Here is a 27,072-nt window from a genome sequence, read left to right on the forward strand (position 1 = left end):
CATACCTGGAATAAATCCTACCTGACCATGGTGTATAATGCTTTTCATGGGCTGCTGGATTTGATTTGCAAGTATTTTATTGGGAGGATTTTTGCATTTATATTCATTAAAGAGATTGGTCTCTAATTTTTGTTTCTTGTAGTATCTTTGTCTGGCTTTGGTATGAGGGTGATGTTGGCTACATAGAATGAGTTAGGTAGCTTTCCCTCCTCTTCAAGTTTTCTTAAGTGTTTGAGGAGGACTGGTACTAATTTTTTCTTGAATGCTTGGGGAATTCTTGATGTTTTGATCTCTTGTAATTGGTTTGTTGAGGTTATGTATTTCTTCTTGAGTCAATGTTGGTTGTTAATGCTTTTCTGGGAAGCTGTCCATTTCATCAATGCTGTCTACTTTATTAGCATACAGTTGCTCATAGTATCCATTCATTACCCCCTTTATTTCTTCAGTATCAGTAATTACGACCTCTCTCCCATTTCTAATTTTTTAATTTGCCCCCTCTCTTCTCCTCCCTTCCCCTCCTCTCCTCTTCTCCTTTCCTCTCTCTCTATCATCTTAGCTAAGGTCCATTAATTTTCTCAAAGGACAATCTTCCAGTTTTGTTGCTTCTCTCTGTTGTTTTCATTTTCTCAATTTCATTTATTTTTGCTCTAATCTTTATCATATCTTTCCTTCTGTTTGCTTCAGGATTAGTTTGCACTTCTTTCTCTAGTTCCTCCACGTGAACAGTCAATTCCTTGATTTCTATTTTTATTCCTCCTCCTCCTCCCCTCCCCCCCTCTGCCTGTCTACTTTTTTAAATATAGACATTTAAGGCAGTAAATTTCTCTCCCAGCACCGCCTTTGTTGTATTCCATAAGTTTTAATATGTTGTGTTTTCATTTTCATTTGCCTTGAAATATTTACTGTTTTCTCTGGTAATTTCCTCCTTGACCCACTGGTTATCTAAGACTGTATTGTTTATCCTCCATATATTTGTGATATAGAGGCTTCTGTACCACAGCCTTCTGCCTGTTATTGATTTCCAACTTCATTCCATTATGACGTGAGAAAGTGTTTTGTATAATTTCAATCCTTTTAAATTTACTGAAACTTACCTTGTGACCCAACATGTGGTCTATCCAGAGAATGATCACTTGATAAAAATATGTATCCTTCTATTGTGGAGTATAATGTTCTGCAGATGTCAGTTAACTCTAGCATATTATTCGAAATCTCTGTTTGCTTAATGATCCTCTGTCTCAAAGTCCAATCCACTGATAAAAGCTGTGAATTGAAGTCTCCAGATATTATTGTAGAGGTGTCCACTTCTCTCTTCAGTGCTGTCAGTGTGTGTCTCATATGTTTTGGAGCACTCTAGCTTGGTGCAAAAATATTTATGATTGTTGTCTTCTTGATGAATTGTTCCTTTTATTAATAAATAGTGTCTTGCTTTGTATCATTTAATTGTTTTACATTTTATGTCTAAGTTGTCCAATATTAGTATAGCTACCTGTTTTAGTTTATTAAAGATGCCAGAATGCAATATATCAGAAATGGAATGCCTTATAAAAGGGGGGATTTATTAAGCTGCAAGTTTACAGTTCTAAGTCCATGAAAATATCTGAAGTAAGGTATCCAGGGAAAGATGCCATGATTTAAGAAAGGCCTCTGTCAGCTGGGAAGGCACATGACAGCATCTGCTAGCTTTCTCTCCTCCTTTCATAAGGCTTCACTGGGGGAATTTTCTTTCTACATCTCCAAAGATCTCTGGCTGTGTGGACTATACCTTGCACTGTCGGCTCTTTCCAAAATGGTTCCATCTTATATAACTCCAGTGAGCAACCCCATCTTGAATGGGTAGAGACACAGCTCCATGGAAACCACACAAGCAAATTTACCACCCACAACTGGGTGGGCCACATCTCCATGGAGACAATTTAAAAGATCCCACCCAGAAATACTGAATGAGGATTGTGTCAGTTTGAATCTGTTATGTACCCCCAGAAAAGCCATGCCCTTTAAACCTCAATCAGTACTGCTAGGTGGTATCTTTTTTTACTGTTTCCATGGAAATCTGAACCACACAACTGTGGGTGGTAACTTTCAGTTAGATGGCATCCATGGAGATGTGTCTCCCCCCATTCCAGGCAGGGTTACTGGAGCCCTTTAAGAGGGAACCATTTTGGAGCCATTGATTGTATAGCATTTTGCTGGTTTGAATCTATGGTGGACCCCATAAAAGCCATGTCCTTTAATCCTCATTCAATATTGCTGGATGGAAGTATTTTGATTGTTCCCATGGAGATGTGACCCACCCAATTGTGGGCAGTAACTTTTAATTTGATTTCCATGGAGGTGTGTCTCTACCCATTAAAGGTGGAGTTACTTACTAGAATCCTTTTAAAAGAGAAAACATTTTGGAGACAGTCCTTTTTGTAGAGCCATGGGAAAGCCAGCAGGCACTGCCATGTTCACCATGTGCCCTTCCAGCTGAGAGAGAAACATTGCATTTCATGGGTGGGCCTTCTTAAACCAAGGTATCTTTCCCTGGATGCCTTAAATTGGACATTTCTATAGACGTGTTTTAACTGGGACATCTTCTCAGCCTTAGGACTGTAAACTTTTAACTTATTTAATTCTCCTTTTAAAAAGCCATTCCATTTCTAGTATATTGCATTCTGGCAGCTAGCAAACTAGAACAACCAGGCATGGAATGTTGGTAGGTTAAGGATGTTTGTATGTGTTTATGATAAGAATTATCAATAAAAATTAAAAAATGAAATGATGTAGAAACAAACAAAAAGGAGGGAACCATTTTGGAAAAAGCTACAGAGCCACCAGAACCAATAGAATCAATAGAATCCATGCAGCCAGAGAATTTGGAGATGAAGAAGGAAAATGCCCACTGGGGGAGCTTCAAGAAGCTGGGAGAGAAAGTTAGCAGACTTTACCATGTACCCTCCCAGCTGACAGAGAAATCCTGAACTTCATCGGCCTTTCTTAAGTGAAGGTAACCTCTCGTTGGTGCCTTAATTTGGACATTTTCACAGCCCTAGAACTGTAAACTTGCAACTTAATAAATACCACTTTTTGAAAGCCATTCTGTTTCGGGTATATCGCATTCCAGCAGCTTGCAAACTAAAACAAAAATTAAAGAACATTGCTTTTCTGGGGTACAAAACAAATTCAAACCAGCACATTCCATGCTCTGGACCCCAAAAGATATATTATTTCCAAATGCAAAATACATTCATTCTATCACAATATCACAAAGCCTTAAACCATTTCAGTAACAATACAAATACAATACAGCATCAAAACCATTACAAAATGGGACTTCCAAGAAGATGGCTGAATAGAGTAGCTCCATGGAAAAGTTAGAAAAGAGACAGGAGGGCGACTGAGGTGGCGATTTAGGAGTGTGGCTAACATCAGAGAGCCTTCTGCACCACATGGGGTGGCCCTGGTTGTGGGGACTGAGGAACTGACAGGCAGAAAGCTCGAGACTGGCGTGGAGGTGCAAGCCTATGGGAGTGCCCAGACAGGAGCTGGGGACTAGGAAGTAAGCCACGCCACATTCACTGGATGTGCTTCCCTCACCAGCACAGCCCCGTGACCAGCAATTCAACCCACACCCCACACACCCAAACCCTGTCACCTGCTTACATTCCCTGTGCTCCAGGCACCCCCACCCCACCAGCCCCAAGTGCACAAACAAGCCCCATACCCCCATCCCAAGTGCAGCCCAACCCACCTCTCCTGCACCCCTCCTGAGCAATACCTCCCCCTCCCTGTTTGTGGCAAGCTGTTGACAGTACATAAAGGCTGCAGGCACTAACCTCCAAACCCAGGCTACCCCTGCCCCCCTGCCCATAGAATTGCACAGCCTCACCACGACCCCCCCCCCCAAGCTCTGTGCAGCACTTTATGGCACTCCTAGACCCACACATGTACATGGGCCCCAAATCACATCATTCAGCTCTATAAACTTCAGTTTACATCAGTCCTACAGCCACACTTCCCAGCTCTGAGGAAGTGCTGACCTGCACAGCCAGGTCACATATGCCCCCTGATCAATGAAGGCATAACACTGACCTGCTGCCACAGCTCGATACATGTACACAAAGAGCCCTAGGTCTTAGACCAGCGCACACCAGGGTAGCACCCCAGACCAGTGCACCTGCACAGCCATAACCTGCCTGACCCTGGGCACCTGTGTTCACAAGCATAGTATAACATCTCCAAATCTGAAACAAATCACCACATGGAGTACCCCATCCTGTACCTTGCTCCCTGCTGTACAATGATCCTACAAACACAAGGCCTTAGACTACCAAAAGAAACAAACTCCCAAGGTAAATCAATCAAGATATTTACATGTCATGAAGATAGCAGATGATCACTAAACATGTCACAATGCAAGCAGATGTAACCCTGTCTAATGACCAAATTAAACCCCAGAGGAGATATGGATGTTGGAACAACTAATCCAAGATGGTCATACAACTCTACTTAATAAAATAAGTGGTATAGCAAATGACATAAAGGAGATCAAGAAGACAGTAGAAGCCGAGATGGCAGCTTACCAAGGTGTGGGATTTAGTTTGTCCTCCAGAGCAGCTAATAAATAGCTAGGAACAGTACAGAACAACTGCTGGGGCCACATCACTGACTGGACACACAGTATACACCATTCTGGACCAGCTGGACTGGCTGCAAACCCACCCAAAACCGTGATTTCCCCAAGCCATCATGGCCAGGGCCCCTTCCCCACAGGCTGCTTCCCAGAGGGGAAAGGAAAGGGACTTGACCAGCAACAGGGGCTGAGCACAACCAAACTCCAATTGTGGAATTAATTAACAAATTCTGACTACTAAAAATAGGCCCCCAGCTCAACTGAACTCCATGTAAAAGTTGAGGTAGCTGGCTTTTGCCCTGATGCAGAGGGGGCAGGGCTATCTGAAAGAGAATATTTAAAAAAAAAAATACGGTTTTTTGGACTTGAAAAGGTCTGGGCCCTGAGGGCAGGGAGGGGGCACATAGGACCTGGAGATCCACAGAGCAACGTACAAACTTAAGCTCTTGTTTGGAAAACCTGAGGAATGGGGATCCTGCTCTGAAAATGATTATTCCCTTTTGTTTTGGTGGCTGTGTTTATATGGCTTGACTGCTCTTTGGATACAGCTGCAAGGCTTCTTGGGTTCCACTGCCTCAGGCATAGGAAGAATTAAGGCTGTTTGAGTGTTTATCTGGAGCCTGTGCCTTCCCCATGAGAGGGGTGGGGCCCGCTCAGGTGGAATCCCTCCCTCAAGGAGTTCAAACTCTAGGATCTGGGAAACTGAAGCAATTAAAACCAGATGACAACCTCTCCTCTGTCTCCACCACGCCCCCAGCAGGGAGAGTCTGCTGAACTTAAAGGTACCACATGACCTTATGCTGCTGGAACCTGCAGGCAGAAAAGCACCACATACTGGGCAGGACAGGAAAAACAGAGAGTGAAGAGGCTTCATAGGAAAGCCTTTCAATCTGCTTGGTCTCACACCCAGGGCAAACTGATGTAGGTGACCTTTTCCTCCTGACAGGAGACCAGTTTGGTCAGGGAAAATCTGGCTGGGGTCTATAATACCTAAGTAGACCCTCCTAAGGGGGGAAATATAAGGCACCATACAGGCAGGACAAGAAACAAGAACTGAAAAATTCTGATCTGTTAAATAAAACCTAAGCTAGAGGTCTAGATTAAGGTGAACTGAATGTCAAAGAACAGATAGACAAAAAAGTCATCCAGCAAGAAAATCCTAGGGAAAAGAAAAAGTAAAAGCAATCTCAAGAATAAACTAATTAAGGTAACTAAATGCCTAGATGCCAGCAAAAAATAAGGAATCATACTAGGAAAATTGAAGATATGTCCCAGTCAAAGCAACAAACCAACAATTCAAATGAGATACAGGAGGTGAAACAATGAATTCAGAATATTCAAACAGACATGGAAAACCTCATCAAAATCAAATCAGTAAATTGAAGGAGGATATTAAGAAGTAAGGAATGAACAAAAAGAAGAAATCTAAAGTCTGAAAAAACAAATCACAGAACTTATGGGAATGAAAGGCACTGTAGAGAGATTAAAAAAAAAAAAGGAAACCCACAATGTCAGATTTCAAGAGGCAGAAGATACGATTAGTGAACTGCAGGATGGGACATCTGAAATCCAACAAGCAAAAGAAAATATAGGTAAAAGAATGGAAAAACATGATCAGTGACTCAGGGAATTGAATGACAACATGAAGCGCATGAATATACATGTTTTGGGTATCCCAGAAGGAGAAGACAAAGGAAAAGGAGGTGAAAAACTAATGGAGGAAATTATAACTGAAAATTACCCAACTCTTATGAAAGACTTAAAATTACAGATCCAAGAGATGCAGCATACCCCAAACAGAATAGATCAAAATAGATGTACTCTAAGACACTAATCAGAATGTCAGATGTCAAAGAGAAAGACAGAATCTTGAAAGCAGCAAGAGAAAAGTGATCCATTATATACAAGGGAAGCCCAATAAGACTGTGTGCAGATTTCTCAGCAGAAATCATGGAGGTGAGAAGACAGTGGGATGATATATTTAAATTACTAAAAGAGAAAAACTGTCAACCAAGAATTCTATATCCAGCAAAATTGTCCTTTAAATTAGGGAGAAATTAAAACATTTTCAGACAAAAAAATCACCGAGAGAATTTGTAACCAAGAGACCAGCTCTGCAAGAAATACTAAAGGGAGAACTAGAGATAGATAGGAAAAGACAGGAGAGAGAGGTGTAGAGAAGAGTGTAGAAATGAAGACTATCAGTAAAGGAAAAAAGAAGGAAAATTAGATATGACATATAAAACTGAAAAGGCAAAATGGTAGCAGAAATTACTGCCTGTGCAGAAATAACACAAAATGTTAATAGATTAAACTCCCCAATCAAAAGACATAGACTGGCATAATGGATTAAAAAACAGGACCCATCTATATGCCGTCTACAGGAAACGCATCTTAAACCCAAGGATAAACATAGCTTGAAAGTGAAAGGTTGGGAAAAGATATTCCATGCAAATAACAATCGGAAAACAGTAGCCATACTAATATCCAACAAATTATATTTGAAATGTAAAACAGTTAAAAGAGACAAAGAAGGATACTATGTATTAATAAAAGGAACTCAATAAGAAGACATAACAATCATAAATATTCATGCACCAAGCCAGAATACTCTAAAATACATGAGGCAAACACTGAAAAGATAAATAGACACAACTACCATAATAGTTGGAGACTTCAATTCCACACTCTCATCAATGGACAGAACATCTAGACAGAGGATCAATAAAGAAAAAGAGAATTTGAATAATACAATAAATGAGCTAGACTTAGACATTTATAGAACACTACAACCCACAACAGCAGGATGTATATTTTTCTCAAATGCTCATGGATCATTCTCAAGGATAGACTATATGCTGGGTCACAGTGAAAGTCTCAACAAAATCAAAAAGACTGAAATCATACAAAATACTTTCTCAGATCATAAAAGAATGAAGTTGGAAAGCAATAAAAGGCAGAGTGACAGAAAATTCACAAATATGTGGAGGCTCAACAACACACTCTTAAACAACCAGTGGGTCAAGGAAGAAATTACAAGAGAAATCAGTAAATATCTTGAGGCAAATGAAAATGAAAGCACAACATATCAAAATTTATGGGATGTAGCAAAGGCAGTAAGAGGGAAATTTATTGCCTTAAATGCCTATATCAAAAAAGAAGAAAGAGTAAAAATCAAGGAATTAACTGGCCACTTGGACGGACTAGAAAAGAACTGCAAACTAACCCAAAAGCAAGCAAAAGGGAAGAAATAATGAAAATTAGAGCAGAAATAAATGAAATTGAGAACATGAAAGCAACTGAGAAAATCAACAAAACCAGAAGTTGGTTCTATGAGAAAATCAATAAGATTGATGGACCCTTGGTGAGGCTGACAAAAAGAAGGAGAGAGGATGAAAATAAATAAAATCAGAAATGGAAGAGGAGACATAACCACTGACCCCACAGAAACAAAGGAAGTAATGAGAGGATACTATGAACAACTTAATGCTAATAAACTCGACAATGTAGATGAAATGGACAACTTTCTAGAAAGACATGAACAAGCAACATTTACTCAAGAAGAAATAGATGACCTCAACAAACCAATCACAAGTAAAGGAATTGAATGAGTCATTAAGAAGCTCCCCAAAAAGAAAAGTCCAGGACCAGATGGATTCACACATGAATTCTACCAAACATTCAAGAAAGAAATTAGCACCAATCCTGCTGAAACTCTTTTAAAAAAATTGAAGAGGAGAGAAAGCTACCCAACTCATTCTACAAAGCCAACATTACCCTCATACCAAAGCCAAAGATATTACAAAAAAAAGAAAACTACAAACCAATCTCTCTTATGAATATAGATGCAAAAATCCTCAACAAAATTCTTGCAAATTGAATCCAGCAGCTTATTAAAAGAATGATACACCATGACCAAGTAGGATTCATCCCAGGTATGCAAGGATGGTTTAAATCAATTAATGTAATACACAATATCAACATATCAAAGCGGAAAAACCACATGATCATCTCGATTGATACAGACAAAGCATTTGACAAAATTCAACATCTTTTCCTGTTGAAAACACTTCAAAGGATAGGAATAGAAGGAAACTTCCTCAAAATGATAAAGGGAATATATGAAAAATCCATGGCTAACATCATCCTCAATGGGGAAAAATGGAAAACTTTTCCCCTAAGATCAGGAACAAGACAAGGATGACCACTATCACCACTGTTATTCAACATTGTGTTGGAAGTTCTAGCCAGAGCAATTAGACAAGAAATAGAAATACAAGGCATCAAAATTGGAAAGAAAGAATTAAACTCTCACTGTTTGCAGATGATATGACACTATAGGTCAAAAGCTCTGAAAAATCCACAGAAAAACTACTAGAGCTTGTAAATGAACACAGCAAAGTGGTAGGTTACAAGATCAACACTCAAAAATCTGTAGTGTTTCTACACACTAGTAATGAACAATCTCGGTAAAGTCCTGAAAAAAATTCCATTTACAATTGCAACCAAAAGAATAAAATATGTAGGAATAAATTTAACTAAAGAGACAAAAGTCCTATACAGAAAAAACTATAAGAAACTGTTAAAAGAAATCACAAAAGATCTAAATAAATGGAAGGGCATACTGTGTTCATGGATTGGAAGACTAAATATAATTAAGATGTCAATTCTACCTATACTGATTTACAGATTCAGTGCAATACCAATTAAAATCCCCAAAACGTACTTTTCAGAAATAGAAAAACCAATAACAAAATTTATCTGGAAGGGTAGGGTGTGCCAAATAGCTAAAAGTATCCTGAGAAAGAAAAATGATTCAAAGGTCTCACACTACCTGACTTTAAGGCGTATTATGAAGCTACAGTGGTCAAAACAGCATGGTACTGGCATAAAGGTAGATATACTGATCAATGGAATCAAATAGATGTTCAAATATAGACTCTCTCTTCTATGGAAAATTGATCTTTGATAAGGCAGTCAAACCAACTCACCTGGGACAGAAGAGTCTCTTCAATAAATGGTACCTAGAGAACTGGATATGCACATGCAAAAGAATGAAAGAGGATCCATATCTCACACCCTATACAAAAATTAACTCAAAATGTATCAAAGACCTAAACAGTAGATCTAAGAGCATAAAACTGTTAGAAGAAAATGTAGGAAAATATCTTATAAATCTTATACTAGGAACCAGTTTTCTAGACCTTACACCCAAAGCACAAGCCTTTAAGAAATAAACAAATGAGAACTCCTCAAAATTAAACACTTTTGTGCATCAAAGAACTTCATCAAGAAAGTAAAAAGACAGCCTACATAAAGGGAGACAATATGTGGAAATGATATATCAGATAAAGGTCTAGTATCAGATAAAAGTCTAGTATCCAGAATGTATAAAGAGATTGCTCAACTCAACAGCAAAAAGACAGACAACCCAATTACAAAATGGGCAAAAGACTTGAACAGACACTTCTCAGAAGAGGAAATACAAATGGCAAAAAGGCACATGAAAAGATGCTCAACTTCCCTGGCTATTAGGGAAATGCAAATCAAAACCACAATGAGATATCATCTCACACCCACCAGAATGGCCATTATCAATAAAATAGAAAATGACAAGTGCTGGAGAGGATATGGAGAAAGAGGCACACTTATCCAGTGTTGGTGGGAATGTCAAATATTACAACCGCTGTGGAAGGCAGTTTGGCAGTTCCTCGGGAAGCTAAATATAGAATTGCCATACGACCCAGCAATATCATTGCTAGGTTATCTACTCAGAGGACATGAGGGCAAAGACACAATGGACATTTGCACATCAATGTTTATAGAAGCTTTAATTACAGTTGTCAAGAGATGGAAATAGCCAAAATGTCCATCAACAGATGAGTGGTTAACAAGCTATGGTATATACATACGATGGAATATTATGTAACTCTAAGACAGAATAAAGTTATGAAGTATGTAAGAACATGAATGGACCTTAAGGACATTATGCTGAGTGTGGTTAGCCAGAAACAAGAGGAGAAATACTGTATGGTCTCACTGAAATGAACTAACATTAAGGAATGAACTTGGATAATTTCAATTAAGAACAGAGGTCATCAGGAGATAGAAACAGGGTAGATATTGGGTAATTGGAACTGAAGGGATACAGATTGTGCAACGGGACTGATTGTAAAAATTCAGGAATAGATAGCACACAATATTACCTGACTGTAGCACAATAATGTTAGAACACTGAATGAAGCTGAATGTGAGAATGATAGAGGGAGGAGGCCTGGGGGCAGAAATGAAATATGAAGGAAATATATATGATAACGACTGAGATGGTATAATATAGGAATGCCTAGAGTGTAAATGATAGTGACTAAATGTACAAACTTAAAAATGTTTTTGTATGAGCAAGAACAAAGGAATGTCAATACGGCAGGGTGTTGAAAATAGATGGTAATTAATATTTAAATTTTTTAACTCATGTGTGAGACTAAAGCAAAAAATGTTTATTTGGTACAAAATTTGTATTTTGACTAGTGCATTTTCTAATATAACTTATGTAGACAGATTAATTGAACACCATAATACTTGGAACCTTGATTAGGGCATAGATTTTGTAGGTTTGTCCAGGTGCCCTAATAAACCCCAGAGTGATTTAAACAGTGAACAAAAAGTATTTGCAAAAGTCCCCTTGGGGGAATAGTGAGAAAGGGGGAAAATTCAACTTCTCCAAGTGGAGAATTCTTGATATTCTCACAAGCAGTGTGGACAACCAAAGCAATAGGCTGAGCACCTAATCTTGGGGTTTGTTCATAAGAAACTTAACCCCACAAAGGATAGGCTAAGCCTACTTAATATTAGGCCTAAGAGTCACCCCGAAGGGAACCTCTTTTGTTGCTCAGATGTGGCCTCTCTCTCTCTCAGAGAACATGACAAGCAAACTCACTGCCCGCCCCTCTCTACGTGGGACATGACTCCCAGGGGTGTGGACCTTCCTGGCAATGTGGGACAGAAATTCTAGAATGAGCTGGAACTCAACATCATGGGATTGAGAAAACCTTCTCAACCAAAAAGGGGAAGAGAGAAATGAGACAAAATAAAGTATCAAGGCTGAGAGATTCCAAACAGAGTTGTGAGGTTATCTGAGAGGCTATTCTTATGCATTAAATAGGTATCACCTGTTTAGCTAAGGTGTAATGGAGAGGTTGGTATGAACTGCCTGAAAATATAGCGCTGTGCTCCAGTAACCAAGTTTCTTGAAGATGATTGTATAATGATACAGCTTTTACAATGTGACTGTCTTTGTGAAAACCTTGTGTCTGATACTGTTTTTATCTACCTTATCGACAAAAAAGTAGAACATATTGATTAAAAATAAATTAATAGGGGGAGTAAATGTTAAAATAAATTTAGTACATTGAAATGCTAGTGACTAATGAAAGGGAGGGGTAAGGGGTATGTTATGTATGAGGGTTTTTAAAATTTTTTTCTAAATGATGCAAATGTTCTGAGAAATGATCATGATGATGAATATACAATTATGTGATGATTTCTGAGTTATTGATTATATAACAAGAATGGAATGATCATATGGTAAGAATGTTTGTGTTTGTATGTGGTCAGGTTTCATTAAAAAAAATGATTATGGTGAATATACAGCTATGTCATGATATTGTGAGCCACTGATTGTATACCATGTGTAGAGTGTATGTGAAAATTTGTCAATAAAAATATTTTAAGAAAGAAGACAGTAGAAGAGCATAAATAGGAATTTGAAAGAATAAATAGAAAAATAGTGGATATCACAGAGATTAATGACTCTATTGACCAAATAAAAAATCATACTAGAGGCACACAACACGAGATTTGAAGAGACAGAAGAATAAGTGATATTGAGGACAGGATAACTGACTTGGAGGACTCAAACTGGCAAATGGAAAAAAAAGATGAAAAAGTGTGAATTGGATCTCAGGGAAATGATAGACAAAACAAAGTGCACAAATATGAGAATCATTGGTGTCCCAGAAGGAGAAGAGAGGAGTAAAGGGCTAGGAAGAGTAGTTGAGGATATAATGGGGGAAAACTTCCCAACCCTCATAAAGGACATAAATATAGAAGTCAAAGAAGTGCAATGAAGTCCAAACAGAATAAATCCAAATAGTCCTTCTGCAATACACATACTAATTTGTCTGTCAAATGTTGATAAGCAGCAGAAAATCCTGAAAGTGGCAAAAGAAAAAAAATCTACTACATACAAAGGAAATCAAATAAGACTGAGCTCAGACTACTCAGCACCCTGGAGGTGAAAAGGCAATGAATGGTATGACATAGTCAAGATCCTGAAAGAGAAAGACCTCTGGCCAAGAATTCTGTACACAGCCAAACTGTCCTTCAAAACTGAGGGAGAGATTAAAGTTTTCACAGATGAACAAATCCTGAAAGAATTTGTAAACAAGAGACCAGCCCTATAAGAAATACCTTTTAAAAGGAGTTCTGCCAGCTGGAAAAAACAAAAACAATAAAATAATAAAACCAGGAGAGGGAGGTCTAGAGGATGGCACAGAATTGAAGAGTACTACTAAGGGTAATTTAAAGAACACAAAGAGAAAGAGGGAAAAGAATATATAGGTCTCACAAATAAAATAAAATGATAAGATGTTGGATTTGAGAAAGGTCTCTTCAGTGATAACTGAATGTTAAAGGACTAAACTTACCAATTAAAAGATACAGATTGGCAAAATAGATTAAGAAACATAATACAGCTATATGCTGCTTACAAGGGACTCATCTTAGACCCAAGGATGCAAATAGATTGAAAGCAAAAGGATGGAAAAAGATTTTCCATGCAAGCTGTAATCAAAAGAAAGCAAGAGAAGCTATACTAATACTGGACAAATAGATTTTAAATGTAAAGACATCATAAGAGACAAAGAAGGACACTACATACTAATTAAAGGGTCAATCCTCCAAGAAGACATAACAACCATTAATGTTAATGCTCCCAATCAAGGAGCTCCAAAGTATGAGACAGACATTGGCAAAACTGAAGGGAGTGATAGATGTTTCAACAATAATAGTAGGAGACTTCAATACACCACTCTCCTCTACAGATAGACCAACATGGAAATAGAGAAGTTAAGTAACTTGATAAATGAATTAGACCTAACAGACATGTATAGGTCATTGCACCCCAAAGCACAAGGTTATACATTCCTCTCTAGTGCTCATGCAATTTTCTCCAGGAAAGATTATATGCTAGGACAGAAAAACACTGAAATTATGCAAAGCACTTTCTCTGATCACAATGGGATGAAGCTGGATCTCAACAACCACCAAGAATGAGAGTATTCACAAATATATGGAGATAAACACACTCTTAAACAACCAATGGATCAAAGAAGAAATTGCTAGAGAAATCAGAAGCTATCTGGAGATGAATGAAAATAAGAATACAACTTATCAGAACTTATGGGATGCAGCAAAGTCTGTGCTGAGAGGAAAACTTACTGCCTTAAATGCCTATATTAAAAAAACAAGAAAGAACAAAATCAAGGACTTAACAGCACACCTGGAGGAACTTGAAAAAGAACAGCAAACTAACCCAAAAGCAAGTAGAAGAAGAGAAACAACAAAGATTAAAGCAGAGATAAATGAATGGGAGAACAAAAGAACAACAGAAAGAATCAATAAAACCAAAAGTTAGTTCTTTGAGAAAATCAATAAAATTGATGGGCCACTCATGTCCCAGATACCCCTAAAGAGTGGAATAGGAAGATTGGAGTTGATGGTGGAGTTGTACAGAGAAAGTAGGGTATAGCAAATGAGTATGATTGCTGAATCATTATATTGATGTTTCTTCTAGTCTCCAGTGTCTTAGGGCAGCTAGAAGTAAATATCTAAAATTGTAGAACTGTAACCCATACCAAACTTTGAAATCTGTTTGACAACTAATTGTTGCAATGTGCTTTGAAATGTATTGCTTTTTTGTACATATATTATTTTTCACATGCAAAAAAAGTTGATTATGATAAAAAAAATATTCTTTCTAGCCTCCATTGTTCTGGAGCAGCTAGAAAGAAAAATCTGAAATGATGGTACTATAGCCCATGACAAACTCTGGGATCTGACCTGTAACTACCTGTTGAACAGAGCTTTGAAAACAACGGCTTCTTCCTTTCTTTGATTCGTATATATGTTATATTATACAATAAAAACGTTAAAAAAATTGAAAGGCCACACACAAGAATGACAAAGAAAAAAAGAGAGAGGATGCAAATAAACAAAACCAGAAGTGAGAAGGAGTGTGTTACCACAGACCCTGAAGAAATAAGAGGATATACTATGAACAACTAAATGCCAAAAAACTAGACAACTTAGATTAAATGGACAAATTCCTGGAGACACACAAACAATTTACACTGACTCAGGAAGAAATAGAAGGTCTCAACAAATCAATCACAAGTAAACAGCTCAATCAGTCATCAAAATCTTCCTACAAAGAAAAGCCCAGGACCAGATGGCTTCATAGGAGAATTTTATCAAACATTCTAAAAAGAACTAACACCAATCCTACTCAAACTTTTCCAAAAAGTTGAGGATAAAGGAACTCTACCTAACACATTTCATCAAGCTAATATCATTTTAATACAAAAACCAGGTAAAGATGGTATAAGAAAGGAAAACTACAGGCCAATCTCTGTAATGAGATTTTTACACAGATGTAAAAATTCTCAATAAAATATTAGCAAATCAAATCCAACAACACATTAAAAGAATTATACACCATGATCAAGTGGGTTTATACCAGGAATGCAAGGATGGTTCAACACAAGAAAATCAATTAATGTAATACAGCACATTAACAAATCGAAAGGGAAAAATCACATGATCATCTCGATTGGTGCTGAGAAACCATGTGACAAGATTCAGCATACTTTTCTGATTAAAACACTCCAAAAGATAGGAATCAAAGGTAACTACCTCAATATGATAAAGGGAATATATGAAAAATCAATAGCCAGCATGTACTCAATGGAGAGGGACTTAAGCTTTCCCCCTAAGATCAGGAATGAGACAAGGATGCCTACTGTCACCATTATTATTCAACACTGTGCTAGAATGTAGCTAGAGCAGTCAGGCAAGACAAAGAAATAAAAGGCATCCAAATTGGAAAGGAAAGTAAAATCCTCATTATTTGTCGATAATATGATTCTATACTTGGAAGATCCTGAGAAATCTACAGCAAAGTTACTTGAGCTAATAAACAAATTCAACAAGGTGGCAGGATATAAAATTAATATGCAAAAACCAGTAACGTTTCTATACACAAGCAATGACCTAGCTGAGGAGTCAGTTAAAGAAAAAAATCCATTCAAAATAACAACAAAAAGAATCAAGTACTTAAGAATGAATTTAACTAGGGATGTAAAGGACTTGTACACAGAAAGCTACATAACACTGCTAAAAGAAATCAAAGGAGATCTAAAATATGTGGAAAGACATTCCCTGCTCATGGATAGGAAGGCTAAATATAATTAAGATGTCAATTCTCCCAAAAATTGATCCACAGATTCAACACAGTACCAATCAAAATTCCAGCAACCTACTTTAAAGATTTGGAAAAGCTAATTACCAAATTCATTTGGAAGAGAAACAGACTCCAAAGAGCTAAAAGCATCCTAAAAGAGAAGAACAAAGTGGGAGGATTAACACTCCCTGACTCTAAAACCTATTATAAAGCCACAGTGGACAAAACCACATTGTACTGGCACAAAGATAGAAGCATTGACCAATAGAATCGAATCAAGAGTGCAGAAATTGAGCACCAAATCTATGGTCAAATGATTTTTGAAAAAGCCCCTAAGTCCTCTGAACTTGGACAAAAATCTTTTCAATAATTGGGCATGGAAGAACTGGTTATCAATAGTCAAAAGAATGAAAGAGGGCCCCTATCTTACACCCTACACAAAAATTAACTCAAAGTGGATCAGACATCTAAATATAAGAACTAGTACTATAAAGCATCTAGAAGAAAATGTAGGGAAACATCTTCAAGACCTCATAATAGGAGGTAGCTTCCTAAACATTACACCCAAGCACAAGCTACAAAAGAAAAAATAGATAAACGGGAACTCCTCAAAATCAAATGCTTCCGCACCTCAAAAGACTTTGTTAAAAAGGTGAAGAGGCAGCCAACTCAGTGGGAGAAAATATTTGGAAATCATATATTGGACAAAGGTTTGATTTCCCGTATATACGGAAAAATCATACAACTCAACAACAAAAGAACAAACAACTCAATTATAAAATGGGCTAAAGATATGAATAGGCATTTTTCTGAAGAGCAAATACAGATGGCTCAAAAGCACATAAAGAGATGCTCATTTTCATTGGGTAAAAGGGAAATGCAGATCAAGACTACCATTAGAAACCACCTCACACCTATAAGAATGGCTGCTATTAAACAAACAGGAAACTATAAATGTTGGAGAGGATGTGGAGAAACTGGGACACTAATGCACTGCTGGTGGGAATGTATAATGCAGCCACTACGAATACTGTTTGGCCGTTCCTTAGGAAACTAAATATTGAGTTGCCCTATGACCCAGCAATAGCACTACTTGGTATATACCCAAAAGAGCTGAAAGCAATGACACATACAGACATTTTCACACCGATGTTCATAGCAGCATTATTCACAGTGGCCAAAAGATGGAAGCAAACCAAATGCCCATCAACAGACGAGTGGATCAACAAAATGTGGTAGATATGTACGATGGAATATTATGCATCAGTAAGACAAAATTATGTCCTGAAGCACATGACAAGATGGATGAGACTTGAAGACATAATGCTTAGTCCAGACCCAAAAGGATCAATACTATACAATTCCACTTTTTATGACCAGCATAAAGGTATAATCAGAGGCTTATAATAATAGAGGACTTAGAGATACATAGAAGCTAGAGATGGGTGAACCATTAGCTAATAAGGTTGAATTCCAATGTAAGGTAATAGATAAGAGTGAAAGTGATTCTCTAGTGGGTCTATAAGTAATATTACCATATTGAAGATGAACAAGATTGAAAGGGGTTGTATAGACCTAGTGTTCCACTGATTAACACCAGAAATATGAATTAGTTCTCGCAAGAATTACTTCAAAGATATGATTCTTTTACAAAGAGTGTTTAAGTCCAGGGTACAGGGAGGAAAACTGCTATTCCATGCTATAAGCTATGTTCAAAAGGAAACCATCAGCACTACCACAGCAGAGGTAAATAATGGGAGAGACAAGACTTAAGAGGAGGTTTAGATTTCCTATTTGGCAAGGGTGTGTTTATTGTCTCTTAGGAACAATGAAATTATCTAAAATTGAGAATGTTGATGGACTGTGGACTTCGAGTCCTATACATGAAGCCCAATGAATGCAGGTGGCTGAAGGATGCACTGATGGAGAAGTAGATTGGTGAATGATGGCGTATACTTATGAACGAAGGTTGTGCTGCTACAAAAAGGAAAAAAGCCGGAGAACCGGGTTCGATTCCTGGTGCCTGCCCATGCAAAACAAACAAACAAACAAAAGGAACAAAGTCGCAAGGCATGCAACGATGTGAATGAACATATGGGATATTTGATGAAGCAAAATAAGGCAGAAACAAAAGAACAAGAACAGCATGGTCACCTTTAGAAAATGCTTATAAGAAAACAGGGGCCTAGACTGTAAGCTTTTAGAGGACACACATTATGTCCGGAGTGGTGATTATTATTTCTGGATTTTGAGAGGCTGTTATATATAACCTGATATTTAGAGGTAAGAATGAAGCCAAACAGGTTGGGGTTAATGTAATTAAGAACATAAGGGTTAAGAAGACAATGTCTATATTTTAGAACCACACATACTCTTTGAGACCAAAGGAAGAAAGGTTTATTTGGTCTGGAACTGAAATTTTCTGTAGTACATAATCTAATTCAACCTATCTGTATAGCTCATTTGAATAATCGAAACACAGGGAGCACAGAATATGAGGTCCTGTAATCCTGTATAGGTTATGGTAATGCCTGGATACATCCTAGAGTATATTAAGCAGATAATTTAAAAATATTGGAAAAGTCACCTGAGGGATGGGAGAAAGAATTTAAACCTTACCATCAGGGAATCCCCTGATACTGTGTCAAATTTTAGGGACACAGCAATAAGCCATGCCTTTGATCAGGAGGCTTACTTTTGTGAAGCTTATGTAGGTAGTAGAGAAGCTTAGACTACTATAGGCATGCCTAAGTGTTAGTTCTGGAGGACTCTGTTGTTGCTCAGCTGTGGTCTCACTCTCTCTAAGCCCAACTCTGCAAGTGAAATCACTGCCCTCCCCACCCCATGGGCGACATGACATCCAGGGGCAAAAATCTCCCTGACGACATAGGAGAGGACTCCCAGGGATGAATTCAGACCTAGGACCGTGGGATCAACACTTCCATCCTGATCAAAACGGGGAAAAGAAGTGAAACTAATAAATTCTCTCTACCAGATAGAGTTCAAATAGTCAAGAGGCTACACTGGAGGTTGTTCTCATGCAAGCTTCAGTTAGGCCTTTTACCTATCATAACCTGCCAACTCCCCAACTAGGACCATTCTAGCCAATCCCAAAGAACACCTAGGGCAATGTATGGGATTCCACAGGGTTCTATGCACTAGAGTAACTTGCCAGAAACCTACAACCTCCAGATGGGTCCCTGGTCCAGATAAGTCCTGAAACCTAGCCCAGCCTCTCCAGAACACCAGATAGTTCCATCTTCCTACCCCATATTAGTGACAGACCCTTCCAATATGAAAAGTTTAGAATTACCATAGCCCAAACACCCCTAAAGAGAAGCATGAAAAGATCAAAGGTGATGGTGGAGTTATACAGAGAAGACAGGATTTAACAAATGAATATGAATTCTGAATCATTAAATTGGTATTTTAGTTTCCTGTATTTTAGAGCAGCTAGAAGTATAAACCTAAAATTATGGAATTGTAACCCATGTCAAACTCTGAAATATGTTCTACAAATAATTGTGGAACTGTGTTTTGAAATTTATAGCTTTTTTTGTATATATGTTATTTTTCACAAAATAAAAAAGGAAAAAAGTAGATTGTGATGATAAAATAATATTTAAGCCCTCTAGCCTCCTATATTCTGGAGCAGCTAGAAGGAAAAATCTGAGAGGATCATATGGTAGCCCATGACAAACTGAGATCTGTCCTGTAACTACTTGTTGAAGAGTGCTTTGAAAACTATTGCTGTTTTCATTTCTTTGCTTTGTATATATGTTATGCTATACAATAGAAAAAGTTAAAATAAAAATAATAATAATAAAACAATGGACTAGTGGGTGTCAGTGGTATTTCATCAAAGGCTTGATTTGCATTTCCTTAATGACTAATTATGTTGAACATCTTCTTATACACTTTTTGGTTAATTTATATCTTTAAAAAATTTCCATTTAAGTACTTTGTCCAATTTTTAATTGGGAGTTTGTCTCCTGTTGTTCTTTATATATTCTGGATATTAAACTCTTACCAGATAAATGAAAAAAAAATGAATGGGTTATCTAAATGACCAAATGGTCACTATTTTTCTATAGGTCTCAAAGCACTATAAACATCTAAACTAGTAATCAGAGTATCTTGAGTCCAAAGCAGGGGAATGGTGGGCCACAGTGGCTCAGCAGGCAGAGTTCTCGCCTACCATGCCAGAGACTCAGGATCGTTTCTTGGTGCCTGCCCATGTAAAAAAAAAAAAAAAGTGGGGGAAGCTGAAGTGGATGACCTAATCCTTCATCTTACTCAGGGATTCCCTGAATTGCATCTTATCCAGCTTTGAGACTTATGAATAAACAGTACCTACTGATCATAAAACCTTTTAAAAGCTTGCTTGTTCACCTGCTTGTTAATCTACCCCACTGGACTATCTGTGGGTCATATACTGTAGAAAGAATATAATGGGGCGGGGGAGAACACTGCTAAACTAAATGTCCACTCCACCCCACTACTGTTGAACTGATAACCTGTGCTAGATTAGTCTCAATGAAATGGAGGTAAACCACTTAGGACCTGAGTTAATGTGCTTTTATAATCAGAAAAGTACAAACAGTAGCTAGAAAATGAGTAGACCATGAACAGATAACCATAGTTAACATTTGCTGGGAGAAAAGGATAGCTTTTTAAGATGGCTTATAGTCTTTAACCATTACTTGTTCTCTTCTGGGTTTATTCCAGTTTGTCACATTTCCTCTTTAACTTTCTTAGCTAATATTAAATGCAGAACAATTATACAAGCTAGTACATGAATCTGTTTTAAAAGTTCCAGCAGACAATGTACTCCAATCCAAAGTATCAACTTTCTAATTCTTTGAGTGTTGCTATAATGGGCAATTTAGTTCTAAAGAAAGGATAAAAAGGGTACTGCTTTGAATCACATATACCTAAGTCATGATATCCATCTATGAATACAGCTGAGAAAATTCCTACAGTTGAATGATTAATACCCAAGTTCTCTAATTTCCATTTTCAGTAATCTTGTCTCCCTTATTTTCAGTTACTAATTATTAGCCTACCTCAAACGGCCATTCTAAACTTGGCAAAAACAAGAGTTTAGTCTCACTACGATCGCAATTTCTTAATCACTGCCTTCAGGGCCAATACCGTAGTGAAAAGGCAGGAGTATTTCACCTTGCTTTTGTGCATACATCTCATTTGAATTTGTTACCAAATTTCTATGATTGTAAACAGGCCTAATCTAGCATTTGTATAGGACGAGTCTCTCAACTACACTAACAGAATGCTGAAGAATCCTCACTTCTAGTCAATTAAACTTTAAATATTTGCTCTAGCCAAGCACTACTACACTGGAGATAATCACATGCTTTCACCCACTCATCTTCCCATTTCCTTCTCTAAACTAAGGTGAGAAGTTTCTAGTTAGTACAAATATAAATTTCAACCAGCAAAGATGTTGTGCCTAAATAACTAAGCTTATTTTAAAAATTCAGTTTAAAAACTGAAACTTAAATAAGGCTATCACTGACAAGCTGATGTAATACTCATTCAAACCATCCCCACGGCAACCTGGAAGTAGTTCTCAGCAATACTACTCTCAATGACCAAGGACATCCCAGAGGAATACTGTAAGTAATCTTATTTTCAACTATGTCTTTCATAACTCTTTGTGCACAAACTGAAATTACTTCCAAGATGTCCACCATTTTAAAAACACTTAACTGCTTAAGCACTTCAAAACAGCTTTCAGCAAGTTTTTAATTTCTTATTTTGTCTTGTACATAGTAAAGGCTTCTATTAACCAAATGTCTAATCTCTTTTACCTTGCCAAATGAGAATTTCATTACACTGAAAGCTAGAAGGCTCTTTCTCCCTTCATGAATACACAGTAGAAATGTACATATAAACTTCAAGACATTAATTCAACAATTTCAAATTCTTTTACAGCATATAAACATGATATAATCCAAGGGAATACTGTTTCAGGACTGATCTCCGAAACTATGTCCAAATTATCCAAGACAAAGCCTGTATTCCACAAATACCTTTCTAGTTATGATTTCTAAATTCAACAATCACACACTTTATGGGAAACCAGCTCATGTTTAATTGTGATATTTTAAAATTGTACAGTTCTTTCGATACCCTGCCCACCCCATCCCCTACATTTAGTCTCTTAAAATGACAGAAAAAAGCCAAATAATCACAGGTATAATGTGTTTTACCCCGTCAGTTCCTATTCGCAGCACCCAATATTCCTCTGAAATACCAGACAGATGTGGCAGTGGCCAACAGTACATTTCAGACCTCTCAGAGTTTAAAAGTTTAGGTTCTCTGACCATTCTGTATTGTAGTGGCACTTGTCCAGAACTGGTACCTCCCCACACTTGGGGAATTAAATGTACCAATTAAAAAAGCTTTTTCCCCTTCAAGGGGAAGAAAGAAAATCATTCCTCAAAACCCAGCATTATGTGGCTGGGAGGTCTTTCTCTGTCCCATGTCTTCAGGCTCATTTTTTTGTTTGTTGTTTTTTGCAGTGGCGCAAGAGACCAAAACCTAACCTGAGTTACAAGAAACAAGACAGTGATGGCTATAAAGGAAGTGATGGGGAACAATTCTTTTACCCCCACATCTGATGTATGTGCTTCACAGAAAAAAACAAAAATAACAAATCCACAAATTACAACAGCTAAATTTACAAATCCATTCATCCGAGGGTGGTGGAAGGTAGGAAGAGGAGGTAGGAGGGTAAATGGCACAGGAAGAAAAACAAAGTATTCAAATCAATCCAGACACAGGGGCTGGCAAACGCTAGAAAATAGCTGCAGAAAAACCTGTGGTCCTTTCAGACTCACGGTGGTTTTAAAAATCCACATACTGGTGTCAGGAGAGTCTGGCTTACGTGCACCAGAGACAAAAATTCCAATTCCTCAGAGAGAAGAGGATATGCAGAAGGCCCTTGGCAGAGTGGGTCCCACCCTCCCTCATTAGGGGAAGTGAACAGGAAAAAGATCTGCCACAGCCTCCTCCTAATCCCACCCACCCCCTTTGGATGGCAAGAGATTCAGTGGCCTGAGGCAGCCTTCAATTTGGCAGGCGATGGATGTGGTGAAGAGACCTTCTCTGCAGAGGTTGAGCTACTCAGGGCAGACTGCAGATAGACCGTCTTGTGGAAGAGTCTGTTGCTTAAGAAGACCACCAAGGAGAAGAGGCGCAACTGGAAAAGGCTAAATGACAAGAGATCCAACTTGTTAGCTTCCCAGTTGATCAAAATTGTTTCCTAGTTACGTAAAAAACTATTTGACTTCAGGGTGGGCCATGGTGGCTCAGCAGGCAGAGTTCTTGCCTGCCATGCTGGAGACCCGGGTTCGATTCCCAGTGCTTGCCCATGCAAAAAACAAAACAAAACAAAGCAAAAAACTATTTTACTTCATTAAATATAAAACCATACAGGGTAAGGGATTGAGGAAAACCCTAAAATGAGCTGAGACTCAGCATTGAGGGACTGAGAAAACCTTCTCGACCAAAAGGGGGAAGAGTGAAATGAGACAAAGGGTCAATGGCTGAGAGATTCCAAACAGAGGCGACAGGCTCTCTTGGAGGTTATTCTTATGCATTAAGTAGATATCACCTTGATATTCAAGATGTAATGGAGCACTGTAACCCATACCAAACTTTAAAATCTGTTCTATAACTACTTGTTAATATGTACATGGAAACTTACTGTTTTTGCATATATAATTCATAATAAAAAAGTTTACGTATATATCAAAAAAAAAAAAAAGATATAATGGAGCGGCTGGAGGGAATTGCCCGAAAATGTAGAGCTGTGTTCCAGTAGCCATGTTTCTTAGTGATGACTGTATAATGATATAGCTTTCACAATGTGACTGTGTGATTGTGAAAACCTTGTGTCTGATGCTCCTTTTATCTACCTTGTCAACAGATGAGTAGAACATATGGAATAAAAATAAATTATAGGGGGAACAAATGTTAAAATAAATTTAGTTTGAAATGCTAATGATCAATGAAAGGGAGGGGTAAGGGGTATGGTATGTATAATTTTTCTTCTGTTTTCATTTTATTTCTTTTTATGTTATCTTTTATTTCTTTTTCTGAATTGATGCAAATGTTCTAAGAAATGATCATGATGATGAATATGCAACTATGTGATGACATTGTGAATTACTGATTATATATGTAGAATGGAATGATTATATATTAGGAATGTTTGTGTTTCTTTGTTGTCATTTTTTTAATTTAAAATTAATAATAAAAAAAACCATACAGGGAAAAACAAGAAAACTGAAATTTGATCAAGGAAATGCAGATATTCAGATATAGACAGAAACTAAAGAACGTGCTGGGCCCTGTCACTGTTGTGGGTGAAATGGAATCAACAGTTTTAAAGAATTGGATCTCTTAGAGGAAAAAAAGTTATACTTTAGAAGAATAATTCTGATTAGGGAAATACTTTCCTTTGGCTGATTTCCGGATAAAAACTTTAACCATCTATGAAGATATCATATACTACATGTGGTTTAGTTTCAAGAGAGTTAAGAGAGGGTGTGCATGGATAGTTCAGTGGTAGAATTCTCTCCTGCCATGTCAAAGACCTGGGTTCAATTCCCAGCCCATGTACCACCCCTACACCACTGAAAAAAAGAGTTGTGAACAAAATTCTCTATGATATAAATATCACCTATCTGCCTGTATGTGTATATGCATAGATATAGAAATAAATATATGTAGGGAGACATTAAAAAAGAGTTAAGAGAAGATCAATTATGTGTAAATATACTGTACAAAGTTGAGTGTGAGTATGGTTGAGTGAGGAAGACTAGGGTCATGTATGACACCAGAAGATAGAGGATGAAAACCAAAAGTGGACAATGATGGTGTTTAAATGAACAAATAAAAGAAAGTTTTTACATGAAGGAGAACAAATGTGAGCATCACAAGATGTTTATGGCCGCAATATTCACAATTTACAATGGATGGAGGTGGCCTACATTGACTGATGAAAGGAAAAAAGATGAACTGCAATGTATACATATAATGGACTCCTGAGCAGCTGCCAAGGAGGAATAAAGTTGTGAGGCATGCAACTAGGTGAATGAACCATGAGGATATTATGTTGATTGAAATAAGCCAGGAACAAAAAGACAAATATTGTAAGGCCCCATTTATTAATGACTAACTGTAATAGAATTATAATACGAACTAACTATAATGTGCAAACTCTTGAGAACTGAATTTGAGAGCATAGGTTATTAGGTGAAAGAACTGTGGGCAGAGACTGGGCAACTGACGATTAAGGAGTACAGACTGTACAGTGAAGTTTATTCCTAGATTGTAAGCTCTGACAACAGTCACATCTATTCCTGAGTTATAACTGTTATTTCTAAATTCTGAGATGCTGAGCTCCTTGTGTATAACTTGGTCTTTCCCTGGAACTTTGGGTATTTGTGTAACACCTGAGACTCAGAGTTCTGCAGCTCCAAAAGTCAGCACTACCCCACACAGCAACTGTTAAGGAAGTGGCACATTAGTTAATTTAACCTGTATGATCAGTTTATTCAAACCACATAGTCATATGGAATCTTGAATAGGGAATGAGATCTTGTTATGTTGTACAGGTTAATCTAATACCCTGATATATCCCAGAGTAATGTGGGCAGAAAATAAAACATATGCAAAGTCCTTTTGAGGCACTGGCAGAAAAAGAAATATTAAATTGCCCCACTTGGGAAATTCCCAATATTCTTGCAAGCTTTAGGAACTACCAACTTAATAAACCAAGCCCTCAATCTTGGGGCTTACCCTTATGAAATGTATAGCTGCAAAGAAAAAGCTAAGCCTACATATAATTATGACTAAGAGTCATTCCCAGAGAACATCTTGTTGCTCAGATATGGCCTCTCTCTCAAAGCCAACTCTGCAAATAAGTTCAACCCCCTTCCCCTTACATGGGACATGACTCCCAGGGATGTAATTCTCCCTGGCAACATGGGCCATGACTCCCAAGGACAAGTCTGGCCCTGGCATCATGGAATGGAGAAAACCTTCTTGACCAAAAGGGGGGAAAGAAAGGAAACAAAATTTTAGTGGCAAAGAGATTTCAAATAGAGTCGAGAGGTCATTCTGGAGGTTGTTCTTATGCATTATACGGACACTACTTTTTAGTTTCTAGTGTATTAGAATAGCTGGAAGGAAGTACCTGAAATTGTTGAACTGCAATCCAGTAACCTGGATTTTTGATGATGAGTGCATAACTGTATGGCTTTTACAGTGTTGACCATGTGACTGTGAAAATCTTATGACTGACACACCCTTTATCCAGTGTATGGGTAGATGAATACAAAATAAAGACAATAAATAAACAGTAGGGGGGGATAAGGGGTATGTGAGGTTTTGGATGGTTTTATTATTTTTTTTTTTGGAGTAACGAAAATCTTCTAAATTGATTGTGGTGATGAATGCACAACTACATGATATTGTGAGCCACAGATTGTATACTTTGGATGAATACATGGCATGTGAATATATCTCAATAAAACTGCATTAAAAAAAAGAGAGAGAGAGTCGATTATGCCTACCCTATGATACTCAATGAGCACTGCTGAATAGAAGGGTATGGTAAAACTCAGAACAGATTTGAAATTTCTAATACAAGTATCCACACTGGCTTAATCAAAATTATCAGATTACCAGTAGCCATATATGCCTGAACTTTTATGTGATTAAGCTTTTGTAATGCTAGTGGTGTTATTGCTAAAAACCATTCTAAAATCCTATATTTTAAGATCATTAACAATAAGCCTATATGGCCAGATCATATAGCCCACTTCTGTTTAAAAAACTTGGCCATTTTAATGAAAATGCACTTAATTCTAAGTATTCATAAATGCCTCTTATATTCAATATATTG

At 37.5% G+C, this 27,072-nt stretch overlaps 1 protein-coding gene across 4 annotated transcripts in view; it reads right to left on the reverse strand.

Annotated features, from left to right (window-relative positions):
- Positions 1–27,072, reverse strand: part of EI24 (EI24 autophagy associated transmembrane protein) — a 78,012-nt gene that overhangs the window by 36,143 nt on the left and 14,797 nt on the right. The window contains exon 11 of one of the 4 annotated variants that reach the window (XM_077112527.1): positions 21,882–23,368. The exons of the other annotated variants lie outside the window; for them this stretch is intronic. Coding sequence (XP_076968642.1) covers positions 23,206–23,368 — 163 coding nt within the window. The 3' untranslated portion in view covers positions 21,882–23,205. Of the gene's footprint in view, positions 1–21,881; positions 23,369–27,072 lie in introns of those variants that run through there. 4 annotated transcript variants of the gene reach the window in all.

The sequence above is a fragment of the Tamandua tetradactyla genome, chromosome 8, assembly GCF_023851605.1.
Source record: "Tamandua tetradactyla isolate mTamTet1 chromosome 8, mTamTet1.pri, whole genome shotgun sequence".
In the NCBI taxonomy this organism is placed as follows: Eukaryota; Metazoa; Chordata; class Mammalia; order Pilosa; family Myrmecophagidae; genus Tamandua; species Tamandua tetradactyla.